The sequence below is a fragment of the Aspergillus aculeatus genome, assembly GCF_001890905.1.
Source record: "Aspergillus aculeatus ATCC 16872 unplaced genomic scaffold ASPACscaffold_25, whole genome shotgun sequence".
Classification (NCBI taxonomy): domain Eukaryota; kingdom Fungi; phylum Ascomycota; class Eurotiomycetes; order Eurotiales; family Aspergillaceae; genus Aspergillus; species Aspergillus aculeatus.
This window is the reverse complement of record NW_017963000.1, coordinates 31,569-48,295: the sequence shown is the minus strand read 5'-3', so window position 1 is coordinate 48,295 and position 16,727 is coordinate 31,569. Positions and strand designations below refer to the sequence as shown.

General features: G+C 53.4%; 9 protein-coding genes and 1 non-coding gene across 10 annotated transcripts; 6 read left to right on the top strand and 4 right to left on the bottom strand.

The window, feature by feature from the left end:
* Positions 1-1,175: 1,175 nt before the first annotated feature.
* On the top strand, positions 1,176-1,791 carry ASPACDRAFT_48544 (uncharacterized protein; the record flags this gene model as incomplete). The annotated part of the gene is made up of 3 exons (XM_020202152.1): positions 1,176-1,553; positions 1,596-1,667; positions 1,741-1,791. The coding sequence occupies 3 exons, from the start codon at positions 1,176-1,178 to the stop codon at positions 1,789-1,791; spliced, it is 501 nt and encodes a 166-aa protein (XP_020051055.1).
* A 1,308-nt stretch (positions 1,792-3,099) lies between these two features.
* ASPACDRAFT_82443 (uncharacterized protein) lies at positions 3,100-3,933 on the bottom strand. The gene has a single exon (XM_020206093.1). The coding sequence runs from the start codon at positions 3,572-3,574 to the stop codon at positions 3,155-3,157; it is 420 nt and encodes a 139-aa protein (XP_020051054.1). The 5' UTR covers positions 3,575-3,933; the 3' UTR covers positions 3,100-3,154.
* A 2,016-nt stretch (positions 3,934-5,949) lies between these two features.
* On the top strand, positions 5,950-7,405 carry ASPACDRAFT_64991 (uncharacterized protein; the record flags this gene model as incomplete). The annotated part of the gene is made up of 4 exons (XM_020204062.1): positions 5,950-6,209; positions 6,270-6,508; positions 6,563-6,708; positions 6,776-7,405. 4 exons carry the CDS (start codon positions 5,950-5,952, stop codon positions 7,403-7,405), a joined length of 1,275 nt encoding a protein of 424 aa, XP_020051053.1.
* Positions 7,406-7,736: 331 nt separating this feature from the next.
* ASPACDRAFT_55628 (uncharacterized protein) lies at positions 7,737-8,747 on the top strand (the record flags this gene model as incomplete). The annotated part of the gene is made up of 4 exons (XM_020203029.1): positions 7,737-8,256; positions 8,349-8,512; positions 8,564-8,656; positions 8,709-8,747. The coding sequence occupies 4 exons, from the start codon at positions 7,737-7,739 to the stop codon at positions 8,745-8,747; spliced, it is 816 nt and encodes a 271-aa protein (XP_020051052.1).
* Positions 8,748-9,023: 276 nt separating this feature from the next.
* ASPACDRAFT_t320 lies at positions 9,024-9,095 on the top strand. Its single transcript has one exon. It is a non-coding gene; the product is annotated as a tRNA-Arg (tRNA).
* Positions 9,096-9,438: 343 nt separating this feature from the next.
* Positions 9,439-10,708, bottom strand: ASPACDRAFT_48539 (uncharacterized protein; the record flags this gene model as incomplete). The annotated part of the gene is made up of 4 exons (XM_020202151.1): positions 9,439-9,633; positions 9,719-10,070; positions 10,130-10,467; positions 10,535-10,708. The coding sequence occupies 4 exons, from the start codon at positions 10,706-10,708 to the stop codon at positions 9,439-9,441; spliced, it is 1,059 nt and encodes a 352-aa protein (XP_020051051.1).
* An 877-nt stretch (positions 10,709-11,585) lies between these two features.
* ASPACDRAFT_1892229 (alpha/beta fold hydrolase) lies at positions 11,586-12,526 on the top strand. Its single transcript, XM_020198662.1, has one exon. The coding sequence runs from the start codon at positions 11,631-11,633 to the stop codon at positions 12,504-12,506; it is 876 nt and encodes a 291-aa protein (XP_020051050.1). The 5' UTR covers positions 11,586-11,630; the 3' UTR covers positions 12,507-12,526.
* Positions 12,527-12,675: 149 nt separating this feature from the next.
* ASPACDRAFT_48537 (uncharacterized protein) lies at positions 12,676-13,002 on the top strand (the record flags this gene model as incomplete). The annotated part of the gene is made up of 2 exons (XM_020202150.1): positions 12,676-12,745; positions 12,809-13,002. 2 exons carry the CDS (start codon positions 12,676-12,678, stop codon positions 13,000-13,002), a joined length of 264 nt encoding a protein of 87 aa, XP_020051049.1.
* Positions 13,003-13,163: 161 nt separating this feature from the next.
* ASPACDRAFT_55626 (uncharacterized protein) lies at positions 13,164-14,724 on the bottom strand (the record flags this gene model as incomplete). Its single annotated transcript, XM_020203028.1, has 2 exons — positions 13,164-14,533; positions 14,592-14,724. 2 exons carry the CDS (start codon positions 14,722-14,724, stop codon positions 13,164-13,166), a joined length of 1,503 nt encoding a protein of 500 aa, XP_020051048.1.
* A 477-nt stretch (positions 14,725-15,201) lies between these two features.
* Positions 15,202-16,715, bottom strand: ASPACDRAFT_1892227 (uncharacterized protein; the record flags this gene model as incomplete). The annotated part of the gene is made up of 1 exon (XM_020198661.1): positions 15,202-16,715. The coding sequence occupies one exon, from the start codon at positions 16,713-16,715 to the stop codon at positions 15,429-15,431; it is 1,287 nt and encodes a 428-aa protein (XP_020051047.1). The 3' UTR covers positions 15,202-15,428.
* Positions 16,716-16,727: the final 12 nt, after the last annotated feature.

Genomic DNA, 16,727 nt, shown 5'->3' with positions numbered 1-16,727 from the left:
AGACGAGATTTGTCAGCCAATGCTGGATGACCCTCCTGCGGAGCAATTTGCGCTGTGAGAATCCTCTCCACCGATACGTCTCGGTGGACTTAGACCCCAATGCCCCCGTGTGATCTCTCTCAACTGCGACTGATATCGCACACATTATCCGCAACACATTGGCAGCATCCTCGGCTCCTCTGCCAGAAACCGAAAACGCTGTGCGGGATCCGTAATCCATATCTCACGGATATACGAAGACCGACAGGAGGCCCAGCTGGTAAGCACCACACAGCCTCAGGCCCCCGAGATGCGGCTTTGGTCGACCCCTGGCCAGAATATTCGGCTGGAAATTGCCACCCCCGGGTCTGCTCAACAGTCTTATATTTACGGAAGATCCCAATATTGATGAGACTCTTACCGACGACTGTATAGAGATCGAGCCATGCGCTTTCGGACTTAATTTTCGGACTATTATAGTTGCGCTGGGTCAGCTCGACGAAATGCGGATGGGCTTTGAATACAGCGGAGTAATCACCCGTACCGGACCGGTCGTACGCGCCGCTGGCTTTACTGCTGGACAGCGGGTGTATACTTTTATTTTCGGCTATTTTACAATTAGAATATGTATTTTTTTTACTAATATGGTCCAGATGTCCGCAGAAATAGACTTCCTCACAGCAGTCTCTATTTTTTTTATATTTATTATCGTCTATTATACTCTGGTAAATCTAATATATCTTTAATATAATAAACGAGTGCTTATTTACTCCGGCACGGGGGGTGTCGGCCAAGCCGCTATTATAATCGCGCGGTGGATCGGGATAGAGATTTTTGTAATAGTCGAATTAGAATACAAATGCGATTTTTTAGTAGAAAATATAAAATCTGCCTGTCGTATATTTTCAGTAATCGCAACTGTTTCTTTGCAAGCTATTTTATATCGGCGATTAAGAAAAAGAGAGTGGATATAGTACTCAATTCGCTTGCGGGCGCTTTGTTGCGCGAAATATAGCAGTGCGTGGGGATGTTTTGGAAGGATTTTCGAAATCGGTAAGCAAGATATCGAATAGAACAGTATAGTGGAGATGGGACTGTTGGGGCGGAGTACTATGTTCGCGTTGCTGGATCCGATCGCGCTCGGGGAACGGAGAGGTAAGGAGGTGTATCGGATCTTGGGAGCGATCAATGGATTAATGGAGAAACGGGAGATTCGACCGCCGGTCACGCGGGTCGGCATGGGTGACATTGATAAGGCATTTCGCACGATGCAGACCGGGCAACACGCGGGGAAGCTTGTGGTGGAGGTGAAAGAAGAGGTGAAGGTGAAGGTGAAGCTGCAGCGGGCGGTGGGACCGGTGGTGATGCTATCACGTGAGGATACTTATCTAATTCTAGGCGGTGTATGGGGCATCTGGCAGTATCTCGCCCAGCGACTAATGGTGGAAGGCGGTGTCCGCCACCTCCTCCTCCTCTCTCGATCGGCTGCTTCTGCTTCTACTCCTACTACCTCCACCACAACAGGAACTCCTCCACGGCTTGCACGTCTACGACAGACCACTGGGGCCACAAGTGTGCTGGCCAGCTGTGAAATCACTAACGCGACTCAGCTGTAGTCGGTTCTACAGCAACATGCCTTCCACTTACCGCCCATTCGTGGCGTCATTCAACCCGCCATGGTGCTGATGGTACGTATATAGATCGATCCGTCAACAGCAACAGATCACAAAAATCAGTACTAATCCTACTTATCAACTCTAGGATGGAAACTTCGAGACCATGACCCGTGAAAGACTACCTCGCCGCCATTAAGCCCAAAGTCCAAGGATTGTGGAATTTGCATACCCTTCTTCCCTCCGACCTTTACTTCTTTATTCTTCTCTCCTCCATCAGTAGGTTCGATAGCAACGCAGGCCAGACTAACTACGCTGCTGGGGGTAGTTATCAGAACGTACTGGTCCGCCACTGCATAAATCAGAGTCTCCCCGCCGTCTCCATAGACTTAAGAATAGTCTCATCCGTCGGTGTCGTCGCAGAATCGAAACCCCTTACGCATCATCTCGAGAAGCTCGGACTACGCGCCGTGTCTGAACAGAAGGTGTGGGCCTTGGGTCGCTTCCACCATCCGCCATCCCATCCAAACCCCAGAGACTTATCACATTATCACCGGGCTACCAAGGGGTTTTATCCGGTCGGAGGCTGGATGCGGGCTGGAACCGCGATACCAGATTCGCCATTCTTAAGCAGCAAACCCCCTCTTCTTCTAGTCCTGCATCTTATTCCTCACCGGAAGCCGGTCTGAGAGACCAGTTGACTGCCGCTACCGCTTTAATTAAAGCAACCCTAGTTATCGAAAACGCCTTGGTCACGAAATTAGCCGAAATATTCAGTCGCACCCGGGAGGGGATTAATCCCTCCTTGCCTCTCACGCAGTTCTGCGTCGATTCCTTAGTAGCGGAGGAATTACACAATTAGTCGGTTGCGACGGTGCAGGCGGATTGCTTCATCTTCAATGTTATGCAAGCGGTTTCGGTGACCGGGCTCGCGGGAAGATGGCAGAGAAGAGTCAGTTTGTCAAGCTGTAGAGGGGGGAAAATCAATACATTTTATGAATACATCTATGCTACCATCAAGTCAATCCGAAGAACCTGTGTGCACTGACCACGCCGTCTCTATAGTTGGCTCAAACTAAATGCATATGCCAAAACCCAAACTTTGTTGACCCAATGAACTCCTGACTCGAAACCCATCTCAAATGGACGAAGATGATCCTAAGCTTAATGAGAAGCTTTATCAGGCACAACCCGCTCGACAGATTCCGGTCGATCGGGGTCAAGGTCTAGTGTAATATTGGTGAAACCGCGATGTCGTCGCTGCCCGCTGCGCAGGCTATAACTACTCAAGGCCCTTTCCTGACTGCCACTGCTGCCCCACGAGCCAGAGAAAAACACCTGGCGGAAGGACGGTACGCAAGCCGTGACAATAATCAGACTGGCTTCAACGTTGCTGTAGGACGGTCAGCACCCTGCCATCACCACGCGAATTCATCATCACCTACATCCACAACACCATAGCCCCGAGTCGATAGGATTCGTCGTTGGTATGCAGCATTGGGACGACCGACGCCAATCGCATACAACTGGTAATCAGGGGCCTACCCACAATCATGAATTGGTTAGTCGCTGCAGTGCGACAGACGAAAGACGAGGAAGGATGAAGCATACAGTCCGCCAAGCCCGAACATGCAGGCCACCCCGACGCGCTTCTTGGGCGCCATGTTGAGCCCCACCACCACCGGGAGAGGCGTGATCACTAAGACAATGTCGATGAAGATACTGGCGCACGTGCCGGCCAAGAAAATCGAGGCCCGGCTGATGCACTGCCCCTCAATGGCTACGTCCCAGGCCTTCTGGATCGGGTTGCAGCCGAAGAGGAACAAGCATTCGAGAATGACCATGTAGGATATGACAAATATCGTGAAACTCCACAGGATAATTCGCCAGCTGCGCTGCATATCGGATAGGCGATAATAGAGAATGATGAGGCCGATCTTGGAGAGTCCAAGGGCTGGGATGTACATGACTGCGCCAGCCATGAGAACCTGCTTGGCCATCAATCAACAGTGCTAGACGAACCAGGCACGACTGGAACTCCGTACCTTCAGTGACTTGTTGTAGTCTTCTTCTGTGAGCTCCCATTGATGGATCCCAAGCCCAGCGTGTGTGTATCCGTCTGAAAATCCCGGTGTATTGTTAGCGATTCATCTCCGGGAAGCGAGCAGACACTTCGGAACACCTCACAAAGTAAGACGGATTGTGTGATGGCTGCGAACATCTGCACCATGAGCGTTCCAAATCAGCCGATGATGCCAGTCGTCTAGTTACCGACACTCACCCATGAAAGCACGAGAACAGCTAATGGCCAGTTGGTTAGACGTGTTTACCCGACGCACCCATGCCACTTACTGTCATCCAGCATCCATTTCCTCACCACCACCAGCCTGCTGTAGATGCGCACCAATAGAGAGATGGCACTGGCAGTCGTTCCTACAATGACGACCACGCGATTCGCCGTGTGCAGATGTCGTGTAGGGTGCGCAAAGTCTGGCGTGACCCCGGCAGGCGGTGCGATCACTCCAGTCTCATTGAGGGCCATGGTTGGGTACCACCATTTGCTTTCGATAGCTCGATGAGCATGCTTTGAATCTTCAAAGAAAGTGAGGAAGAACTGAAAATACAAATCCAGTCACCAGGAGCTCAATGGCCAGGGTTGACCTAGTCCAGCTCCTGGACTAAGATTTTTAGCTGATGCCCGACACCTTCCGCGCATGGTAGCAGGCTGGAACTAGAACCGAGTCTGACCTCAGTACGTGACAGCTAAGTCCTGGGTTTGCGCCTGGGTTTGCGCCTGATCTGCACACGCTACGGCACGTTGCAGTGGGTTTAATCTCGAGTTAATCTATCTTCCACACTTGGCGTGGAACAACTTCGGCCATGCTCGTGCGTTGACTACTTGCTCCCTGTTCGAGCCTGAAGGATTTACTAGCTTAAGGTGAAGATATTGATGATATCAACAGCAGGGATGTCGAGATAAAAATAAGCACCGTGTGATCGCATAGATCAAGAACGAAGATCTTGCCGTCGAGCAAAAACGGCTGGCTCTACAGCTAAAAGCAAAACGGCTTGATGACCTTGACCAAGACCATGCAGAGTACCGGAAGCTGCTATCAGCTAGGCGTAGGGTGCAGTATGATCACTACTCCAGCCTCATCTATAACATCTTGGTGGCCCTCAAACATAGAGCTTGGTCATCATCTGTCCATTGCTGCCTCGCCATCGACAGCGGCCCCATAGGATCATCATGGGTCTATTTTGGGTAGACAGCCGCTCATCGTTCATGCCTCAAGCCCTCATGCACGTGCTCGAGCATAATTCTCTGTGCATGTACTGTTCTGTGCATGTACTGTACACATATGTATAATTACATCCATACTCCGAGATCAGGGCCATGCAGACGTAAACCAAGGCGTCAATCCACCCGATGTCTCATCCTGGACTGTACCGGTCGAACCTAAATTGATTCATTGAATCAACGGTTCCGCCCTTCCGCTGCGGCACGGTTCGTTTGAGATACTCAATCCAGCCGATGATTGCCAAACTTCGGGCATTCTTCGGAGGCTCCTCACTCCCAGTGTGAGCGAATAGCTATAAGCTAGTGTAAAAAAAGGGTCAGTACTTTTGTCAAGATCAGGTCGAGGTCTGTCTGCATTATTATTATTATGTCAAAGAGTTTAACTTACTGCTGAACCGGCCCGAAAAGACCTCGGGACGGATAAACAGTGCACCCGGAGGAAGGGCCACCGCCTTCCTCTCCGCTCGGTTCTGCCCGTCTTTTCAGCCCCAATAATGCCTCAATGCCCGCTCGGTTCTGGCCATCATCCAACTCGGTACTGTACAATAACTAAGTCAACTACAGTACTCTCATCTCTCCAACTCAGGCTGCTTCGCTATGCTATCGGCCAGCGACAGCTTGAACGTAGACGGCAACACAACTCACAGTCGGGCACTCTGCAGAAATTCCCCTCGTGGTGGACGCTCGCTTCCTGCATGGTATGGCTATCTATGCCTCTGGAGGGTTTGCACACAATGTGAGCTAAGGCCAGATATTCCACCGTACTGCCAGTGAGCGATGCCGCAATAAACACCAAAAATGTGAGCCTGAATGAAATCACTCTTGACCATAGAGGTCGATGTACTCAGTTGTGATGTAGGTGATCTTGCAGTCAATCGCGACACTTGCTCCCCTTGCGAGCGAGCGGGTCTGCTTTGCAGCCAGGGTCGTCAGCCCGACCTCCGCATTAGATTGGTGGATATACCATCGACGAAGCGCAAACGCCGCAGGTTTGCTCCAGGGCGGACGAACGCGAGACTTAAAGGGATCCCATCAGCCACTCCGTCGGAACTGGTGGACATGGATGAGGTTGACTCTGGCAACAGAAGCTCCGCAATCCCACCGACTCGGTGTCCTAAGGAGCGTTCTCTGAAGCGACCGCTTGCATCGCAGAATCAAGGATCAGCAGTTCCGTCCGACCATGACCCTGACCCGTCAGTCTCAACCCCTGCGTCGACCGCCTCGCCGCAGTTCTGGCCACTTTCCAGGGAAGAGGCCCAGCTGGTGAAGTATTTCTTCGCCAATTTAGTGTTGTGGGTAAGCCAAGTGCCCAATCGCACGTATGTGAACTACAGTAATGACATTGGCCGAGCGTAGTTCGACTATTGCATTCCTGACAGGCACTTCCAAACCGTTGTGGGGGCCACCGTTACCAAAGACCCGTCCATCCTATTTGCCGTTTTAGCAATATCTGCCCGACATCGAGAGTTGACGATGGGGATCAGCTCCTGTGACTCGCATGGATATGAGGGGCGATGCCTCGAAGTCCTGATCCCGAGTCTCAATGATACGTCCAAGGTTTTGGACGATAGCGTGCTGGCTTCCGCCATGCTGTTAAGATTACTCGAAGAGATGTCCGGTGCGTATGGGATCTAAACCAAAGCACGAGCCCAACTGCTGACTTTAGCATAAGAGCCAACCGAAGAACAAGTCTTCACATCGCATGCGGTTTCTACCTCGATTTTGCTCCAGATCAAGGGTGGCAACGTCCAGCCATCTGGATTCAGTGATGCAGCCATGATTGTGGCTTTACGACAAGAGATCTTCATTGGAAACATGGTGAAACGAGCCGTTGACCCCAGCCTTGCCTCCTGCAATGTGAATTGGTCACTGGCGCCCCGCTGAGGATGCTACGTGGACATATCGCATGATTGCACACGCAGCACGGGTCACCACCTTTGTCTACGGTAACGGACCCAAAGACAAGTTGGAGTGGGATCGACTGTGGCAGTATGTCCTAGACTGGGAACAGCACAAGCCAGACGCGTTTCAGCCGATACACTATTCACATCGGACACAATTGTGGACCTTTCGCTTTCGCCCGGAGACTCCGGAAGATGCACCATCCGCCAGCGCGGACAGGGACAGTATACTCCCGGTGATCTACTACACCTCCGACTGCCCGATTGCAGGCCAGCAATATCTCCAACTGTCTCGCATTTTATTATTGGCGCATGACCCCCGCCTGCCCAGCTTAGGCATGGGGCGCGCTCGGTATCTGCAGAAGCAGGAGGAAGAAATGCGTAACGCGGTTCGTATCATTTGTGGGATAGCCATGTCGGATGCGGAATATATGCCCGCCAGGCTAACCGCGGGTCTGGCAATCGCAGTGGGTGGTGAGCTGTTTGACGATCCCGAGGAGACTCGAGAGCTGATGCATCTGGTCGCTGAAGCCGAGCTGCATGTGGGGTGGCCATGCTTGAAAGTGAGCCATCGCCTCCGAGCTTTCTGGGGTCTCGAAGGCAACCGTGAATGATACATGGAGTCGGACGATTTATACCCCAGAGGGAAATTTCGGTCCGGGCGCAGCTTATGTATTGTAACCGAAGTACTACCAGGGATGAAATGCCATTCTGGGTAATTTTCCCCCGGGTTGCCCTATGCAATGCACCACTAGGTATATTATGGATGGCCCAGCAACATCAACTCTCTTTCTCAATTCACCTCTCACCCTGGCAACTCAGACGCTCTGAATCCTCATCATGTCCCATCCCGAGACCGACTTCCCCGACCTATACGTCAACGATGGCCAACTAAACCCTCAAAGCACGGGTCGGCTTGAGGCAACCTGTCCGCGTACAACTCCCATGGCTGAGATGCGGCATCGATGGGAACGAGACGGGTATCTCTACCTGAAAGGCCTTCTGCCTCGCGCCGATGTCCTTGAGGCAAGGAGGAAATACTTCGAGTTGCTTGCGCCGACCGGGATTCTGGATCCCCGAACCTCCCCAATCGAGGGGATCTTCGATCGCTCTCGGGACGCCACCGACTTTCCCGGCTTTGGAACCGGTCGCCACGGCACCGGAACCACCACATCCAAGACCTTCATGACGCTAGCCCTTCGTGCCCATGCTGAAGACTGGTATCGCAATGATCTCTGCAAACATCCGGCTCTCATCGCCTTCGTCGAGGAATTCACCGGCTGGGGCAAGAGCACATGGGCTTTGGAAAGGACTATCCTGCGGAATAATCTCCCTGGAAATCTAGCCACTGGGGTACACTACGACTATATCTTCTTGCGGCATGGGCAAGACTCGGTCTTGACAGCGTGGGTTCCGGTCGGGGACATCGCCCTCAACGGGGGCGGGTTGATCTACCTTGAAAATGGTCTGTAGTTGCTGGAGCTGGCTATCGATCGCTTTGGGCTAACACGACCAGGCCGTGTCCTAGGTAGGGCCACCGAACTAACAAGGCCCAAGCGGCAGGGCTCTCGGAAGAGGAGGCCAAGACCGCGTTCAACCAGAATATGATGTCCAATGGCATGCTCAGTCAGGATCCGAAGCATTTTGGTGAGGAGCACCAACGCCAGTGGCTTGTTTCAGCATATGAGGCCGGGGATGTGGTCTTCCATGACTCCTACATGGTATGAAGGCTACTGTGACGATGGAGGATGTTCGCTGATTGACCCACTAAGATTCATGCCTCGACCGTGAACCACGACGAGAACGGTGTCATTCGGCTCGGGACGGACTTGCGGTTCGTTGATGGGCGTGGAGACTGGGATACGGTCAGCCCGGCCCTTGGATTCCTTTCTGTCGTGCACTGACTGTTTTCCATAGCGCTGGGCCAGTACTTACAGGGATGATGATGGGCTTTGACTGTGTAATCACCTTCATTCAGCAATCTGGGCTAAGAGAACCCGAAGACGGCCGATAACAGGAGGCGAGCTGAGAGGGCAAGGTTTCAAACCGGAGGGAGAATGCATTAGGTCGTTGGCTCACACTGGTGGTCTATCATAGTGGTCTATCCGTTGGCTTATTTCAAGTAGTTTTCTGGTCTTGCAGTGTTCGAGAGTTGAAGATATGCGAGACATTGAAGCATTCGAGTATTGAAATGGATCATCAACCATTAAAAATAGCCAAACATGAACAGCTGGCCTGCTGGCCCAATGGTAAGGCGCTTGACTACGAATCAAGAGATTGCAGGTTCGAGCCCTGCGTAGGTCATTCTTTTTGCTTCTCAAACCTCAGTCTGTTCTCCCCTCCTAGTCTCCTTTTTTTACCCTTTTCAATAAGAAATGGGTATCTCCCTCTCTAAAGCCTTGCAAGTAACCTTGCCATGTAACTTCTGGCTTGTGGTCAAATATTGTCCCATCGGATAGTGGAATTATCGCATGCTGTCCGACGTATATATCTTGCTGAGGATCAGCCCGAACAATAACAACAAACACCAAGCAGCACAGAAAATATTGAGCAGTATCCATTCATCTCTTTCACTAAAATAAACAAGAACACTACCGATTGACTACAAGCCCCCTTGCGATAGTTGCAGTCCTCAGCTGACGAACGCTCATTTCAGAACGCTCGCCATGACCACCACCGGATGACCCAACTCTACCCCCTCCTGGTGCAACTCCAAGGCTGCGATCGCATCAATCCGCTCTGAGAGTAACTCCCGCTCAATCTGTAGCGCCCGGAGAGCAGCGCCCGCCGGAGTCCGACCGTGAAAGGTGCGTCGGAGAGTGGTGGTGCGATAGAAGTAGAACTGCTCCGGAAAGCCACATCCTGTGTGTCAGCATGCGTCTCACCAGCCCTGTAAACAGAGTACAATTAAAAGACTCGGAGCCCACCGGACCCAATCCCTGCTGCTGTTGAGTTGCATAACCACCGATCACCGACTCAGGCTCACTCTGCACTTTCCAACTCATGGAGAGGATCCGTCCTGCAAAGCCGGCGGTGTCGGCGAGAGAGAGGATCGTTGCGATCGGAACACGTCCGCCAATACTGGACAGGATGACTCCAGACGCGCTGAGGAGGCTGAACGCGCGAGCCTGAACGAGGCTGGTGTAGTGCAGGTCGAGAAGCGCGGAGGAGACGAAGGGAGGGATCTGATAGGGTACATCGGCGCCAGAGAAGTACGTCGACGAGGTCTGATCCTCCAGTAGAGTGGCTCCCTCTGGGAGGGGAATGTTGGGTAAGTTCCTCGGGGCATGCGTTAGGTTGTAGGTCACGAAGGAGTGTATGAAAGGAGGTGAACACACTCATCGATCAGGTCGAAGACCTGCTGTCCCTTCAATGGTTCTAAACCATACCCCGTCAAGGAAGTAGCCTCGAGAGCCACCGCTTGAATCGTCTTCCGGGAGTCATGAACCGCGGAGATCAGATTCAATTTGGCGGTTGCAGCCACCTCGGGCGATAGGTCGGTCATGGTGATGCTGACCAGCTCAGGGAAGAAGACCTCGAGGGCGCCCACAGCATCGGTTCCGGATCCAGTCCCAATCGTGGCGAAGCGACGAACGGGGCTGTAGCCCGCGAGTTGGAAAGACCGGAAGGCCTGGAATGCTGCCGTCACTGCCCAGTCCGCAGTAGGTCTCTCGACCTAGAAAGTGGAAAGTGAAAAGCATGAGCGTCATTTGGCTTGTCAAACATAGACGTAAGCTTCTCACCTTGGGTTGATAGCTGAGATCTGAAAGACTGATCTTGAATAGAGGAGAGACATGACGAGGCTTCACCCCATAGAAGGACTCGAAGTGGATAGAAAGATCATTGCGAGTTTTGGGCAACAGATCGATGGTAGCCCTGGACAAGTCGTCAGCAACAAGTATCTTCTCCTCAAGCATCGCAGTCGATATGCTGACAAGTGGATTTCAATGGTGTCACAACCACATCGAGCATCTCAGACTTCAAATTCTGGTCGACAACAACATTAAGTATCTATCGCACCCGTCAGCAGGCGCCCTCTGCTTCGTATTCATATGACTCCGAGATGTCAGATTCAGGAATAAAGAATATCACTGTTGTTGTCTCTTTCACCGGAATGAATATCCCAGTCATGTCATCTTCATGTCTTGATGGAGGCTTCTGGTGCGGCTGACATCTCTTAAGGTGGGATGCCCGAGGGAAGTAAACCCGGAAAGTTTCGTTATTGGATAGTCTCCTGAGTGTCACAGAACGCTCGGATCCTCCGAGTCGAAAGAGCATGAAAGTGACTTAGTTTATACAATACGAATGATTCCGTTTCGGTAGCAGGGAGAACACAGGGCGCACACCGGCCGGGGAAACCGCATACCGGACGTTTGCTGTTGACGCCACCATCCACCAAACTAGTGATTTATAGCTTCAAAAAAAACTGCAGCTTAGCGTCTGCACTGGCAGCCCTCCAAGCGACAAAGAACAAGCGAAGCGAATGGTTCGTTGCCAAGCTGCCACGATGCAGCCCCAGATCCCAAGGCAACGATTGCCGAGCCCGCTTTGGCCCAGACCATGCGGGATTCCCCTCTTCTCAGCTGCGAACTCAAGCGCCTCTGCCTTGCAGTTGCAGTCACAGCCAGTCGCAACCGATCGCTTGTCTCTTCCAAACCCACTTTGGGCTGCCATGGACTTCTTAGGGGGTCTGGTCGAGCCGGTCTGTTTGACAGGTCGGAAGGAAGGAGGGAGGAGGGCGGACGGCTGTTAGGGCTTCTACATAACCTGTCGAGGACTATATAGCGCGATGAGCTGCCTGCACCGTTGGTGTCCATTTGTTCTCTCATCGCGCTCACAATGCAGCCTCCAGTGTCCTCCGAGGTACAATGCTCCCACCTGGAGGTTCCCGATGCCAAGGTGTACTATGAAGTGCGTGGCCAAGGCCCCCTTCTCCTGATCATGGCCGGGGGCAACGGCACCGCAGCCTTCTTCGCATCTTTTGCATCTCTCCTGTCGTCCCACTTTCGAGTAGTGACATACGACCGACGAGGATTTTGGCGGAGTCCTATCAGAGATGCGCCCAGCTTCGACGCATCCAGACTGTTGAAGGCGAATGTCGAGGATGCTGCCGCCCTGATTCAACACCTCTCACCCAGTGCGCCGGCCATTGTTTTCGGATCCTCTTGGGCAGCCAACATTGCCATGAATCTGCTCAACGCCCATCCACAGCTGGTACGCAAGGTCATTGTTCACGAGCCCGTCTTGGGAAACCTGTTCACGCCGACGACCCTACAAGGATTCAGTGAGGATATCGATCAAATCATTGCTGCGTTCCGCCAGCGTGGAGTGCCGGCGGCCAATGCGATCCTGACTGCCATCACGAGTAGTCAACGCGATCGAGAGCTGTTCGTTGCCTCGCCAGTGTTCAAACAGCTGATGTCCATCCCCCCCAGCAACCAAGACTGGTACTTTGGAGTTGAGATGGCTGAGTGGCGGCAGTTCACCACCTTCGAGCCGGAGGTTCTCCTGGGCCATCGGGGCAAGCTGGTGCTCATGCGCGGGGCAGAAGAATCCCCGGTTTTGACCGCGCAACCGATCTGTGTCTTGTCCGACCGACTGAATCTGCCCGTGGTTGACATGCCTGGAGGTCATTTAGGCTATATTACACATCAGCAGGAGTTCATTGACAGCTTGGGGCAATTATTGTTGCGTCACGAGCGGGCTCGGTTGTGATCCATGGTTTTGCGAGAGTCTTCTCCAGCTTCTCCGCGTCATTGTCGCCACTGCCCTGCCTCCAGATAAATCGACCCTTCTCCACCTTTTTTTTCAATCTCGCTGATGCTAGACGTCCCAATTCCACTTTCACCACACCTCAAAGCACGCCTCAAAACCAAACTCAACCATGTACCAAGCGTTTATCAGTCGCTCAAGGCCAGCTGTGTCCAATCTCGGCCAACGCATCCAGTCAGCGGGTAGGGTTGCTTGAGATACAACAAGAGACAACCAAGAACCTCGTCACTGAGTGAAGGTAATAGACCCCTCCCAGCGTCGAAGACACATCGTACGCTCGGATACCTATCGCCGGGACAGCTTCGAACCCGGTCACATCCCGCTTAGTTCGCTGCGGGTGCAAGCCGCGGCCTGGGGCGTTGCAGGGGCGGGCATCTTCGCCACCCTGCATGGAGTGTATATGATGCTGCGGTCCTTCCGGCAGATCCGCTACCTCTAGGATAAGGAGGAGATGAAAATGATGGATGGTCTAACGGGTGGGGGCTCGCATTCCTTTTAGCTTCACAGTCTGTACAGCAGCGTGTTTCGATTCATTATCTCTAAATGCCAATACCACTTGTATGCCAGGTCCAGGGAAACACCAACCCCTATCAAACTCCTCTACTGCACCACAAACTGCTCCGTATGACTCTTGTACAACACACTTGAGTCCAGAACTGCGCCCGTCTCCGATCGAATGAAGTCCACCTGCAGATGCGTCTCGTTCAGCACCCGCACGGTGCTGTAACTGTAGTCATCGGCGTAGACAAACGCCGTATACGAGGGCTCGGATCCGACCGAGCTCAAGCCCTCGATATTGCCCGCTCCACCGGCGACGATGTACATGGGCGCCGCCGGGTCATTCAGCCCATTGACATCCGCGGTGCCGTTGTAGACGGGCTGGAAGCGCTGCGAGTTGTGCACGTGGCCGAACACCCCCAGATCCACCCCGTACTTGTACAGGAGCTCCTCGAAGGCCTCCTGGCACGCGTCGCAGATGTTGCTCGAGCCGCCCGTGGAATACCACGGTCGGTGACCCGCCACGATCACCCACGGGGTCACGCTGCGGTCGACACTGGCCAGGTCCGCTTCCAGAAACTCCAGCTGCTGTTGGGCTTGGCCGAAGGGGCCGCCATCCAGCCCGGCAGAGCCATCCGGGCCATCCGGGGCGTCGGTGAAGTCGGTCTCGGTATCGATCATGGTGAAGTGCACCATGCCGTACTCGAACGAATACCAGAACGGGGGGTTGGAGAGCGTGCGCGCGGTCGCAGCCAGGGTTTGTACGGTCGTGTTGGTGGAGGACGAGGCGAAGGCCGACGGCATCGTCTCGTCAAACCGGTGCATGAAGTCGGTGAAGTTGCGTTGCCCCTCCGGGCAGAGATCGATGAGCAACGACAGCTCATCGCAGTCGGCTTCGTGGTTCCCCGGACTGACCATGTAGGGCTTGCCGGCGGCAATCGGAGCGAGCTGGTCGTAGAACTGCTCCAGAATGGCTTGATAGGCGTCCTTGCCGTCCAGCAGGTTCTTCAGCTTCAGATACCAGTCGTCGGCGTAGGCAAAGTCGCCGGGGTGAATGACGAGCTCGTAGTCGTCGAATGTGTCGGCCAATCGTTTGATGGTGGTGTGGTTGAGGTCGGGCTCGACGTACGGCGTCTCTCGCTTGCTCGTGGAGGAGTCGCTGGAGATGGTGTAGCCATCAGCCCCGTATACTCCCAGGTCGATCACGACATCGAAATTGAAGGGGGTTTTGTCCCCAGGGGTCCGGGGGCTGAGGAACTGCTCCACCGTGGAATTGCCAGACACAATCTTGTAGTAGTAGGTGGTGGCCGGCGTAAGGCCCGTCAGAGTTACAGCATTGGAGTAAGTGCGCGAGGTGGAATAGGTCGTCGACTTGGTCGAGCAGGCCTGCTGGCTCAAGTCACTGCTGGAGGTGCCGTATTCGACACAGCTCGAGTTCAGCTTCTCATAGGTGTTCCATCCAATTGAGACCGCTAGATAGAGGGGTTGATTAGATACTGTCGGTTTATGGTTGGGAGAGGAGGTGCTCACATGTGGGCCCCATGATAGCCAGTCGCTGCTGGTACGGGGTGGTCAGGTCATTAGGCAGAGTAGGATAGTCCACGGCCAGGGCTGCCACCGCCAACAAGGGGAGTCCCTTGAGCAGATTGGACTGGTGCATCATAGTAGTTGTTGTCACTTGCGTCTGATGCTTGTGGTCCTGTTGTTTGTCCTGATATGCTCGAATTTATAGTCGCGAGCAGGCGTAATCCCGCCGTCGTGAGTGGCCCGGGCCAGTTCCCCCAAGTGCATGCTGGACCTTGCAGATTCCAGCTTGCATGATTCTTGTTTGATGCAGACTCAAGGTTACGGCCGAACGTGCCTCGGTCCGAGCCTCTGTTTGGGGCTGGAGTTGGGATGGTATTGATGAGGGGATTGATTAGGGTACCTGATCGGCCAAGCACGTGGGGAAAGCGTTGGTTTCGCCGTGCTTCATCCTCCGTGCCGGCTCTGCCGCATAAATTGCCCACGGGGACGGTAGACCGTTTTCTGCAAGCATCTCCGACTGTCACATTGGGTGATTCTGCGGGATTCTGCAGGCACTGCCAGGCAGCAAGCTCGGTGGAGTCATTCGTACGGACTAAATGCCTATTTGGGGGGCTTGCTGCATCACCACCTGGCATCCCCCACCTCATAGTCCGGCGTGCTAAGACCGTGCATAACTTAATAGTGGCATAGCTTATATAAGCAGGCATTATCCACGGATGGACTGTGCTGGATTGTCTGATTGGCAGCGGAGGAGTGGAGGAAGCGTTATGTATTCAAGTGTATGACTATGAGATCGACCAATGCCTGCTAGAATTAGTACTCGTCCCCCCACCAGAGTCTTTACAAGGCCGCCTGTAACCCTGCCTCATAGCTGGGCGGCGAAAGCGATTGAGCCACTTCGAATGCTGGGAGCTCATCGCCGAACCGGTCGCTGTGCAACTTGTCACTGCTGCTAGCTAGCTGATGGATACGGAGTGGAAAGATCGCCCCGTAGGACCTGACCGAAGTCCTTCGATCCAATACACGATTAGTTCGGTCATTGACAATATCCTCGCCCGTGATAACTTCAATCTTGAGGTGATGGTCGACGGTGATGGCTGGGGTCTTGGAGACCTCACTCGGATGAAGCCATCCACGACTCGGACAATGGGACTCTTGGTCCAGGTCATCCACAGCATTGATGGCTGGTGGTATCGTAATGTCGAATTGGATATGAGCCCGATCATCCGTCTGACCCGGTGAATTTGACTGTCGGTGGTTGCTGGTTGACAACGGGATCTTGACCTCTCCGTAACTTAGGGCACGCGTCGACCTCTGACCAGGACTGAGGCTTGTCTGCCCGTCGCCGTTGGAGATCTCTGTAAGGACAGCTTCTTCTCCCACTTCCCACTTAACTGCGTTGACTATCACATATGTCGCTTCTCCCGCTCGGTCTCCGAGCGCATAGAGATTCCGGACCAGCAGCGACACGGAGAACTGAGCCCTAGGTGTGTTGTGACTGGGTTGTCGTTGTGTGATGCTGATGTCGAATGTTAGTGGAGACTGGGGAAACCTCCGAATGTGTTTGGTTGTGAGATATGCGCTTTGTACGAGGCGATAGAAGATCCCTAACGGTCTGTATAGAGTTTCTGACTCCCCGGAGGCCAGAGTTACCGTGGCCTTCATCGCGTAGCTGATGGTTCCCAGGGCTGTGGTAGTCGTAGCAGGAAGGCTATCCGGCACTGGTACACAAAAGGGGAACTGGAGACACTTGAAACTAGTATCTGTACTTGCGCTCTGAGATGTGGCGAGCACATTCGGCGAGGACCAGAGGTTACACTTGAGCACGGTCTCGCAGTATGTCTGAGCTGTCGTCGGAGCTGTTCTTGGTGATATCATCCGACGCTTAAATGGGAGAGAATATCGCCGGTGATCCCCTGTGATTCTGCGAGCTGACCCCTTGGCCTCAATTGCCACTATTCGTAGAAGACTGATAGTGATCTCGGAAGGGGCTTGGATGTCCTTCGTGACAGAATCAGGTGAGATCCAGAGCAACCCAGACAGAGGCAGAGTATAGGATCCCCGATCCGGGTGGATGAAGATAACATGCGAAGTGGGAGTGTCTAAGCGGAGACGTGGTTCGGCCATCTCGGTCGATAT

What these genes read in the sequence shown, in the direction of transcription:
- ASPACDRAFT_82443 (XM_020206093.1), bottom strand. Translation starts at nt 3,574, where the DNA reads ATGGCTGGCGCAGTCATGTACATCCCAGCCCTTGGACTCTCCAAGATC.
- ASPACDRAFT_1892229 (XM_020198662.1), top strand. Translation starts at nt 11,631, where the DNA reads ATGCAGCCTCCAGTGTCCTCCGAGGTACAATGCTCCCACCTGGAGGTT.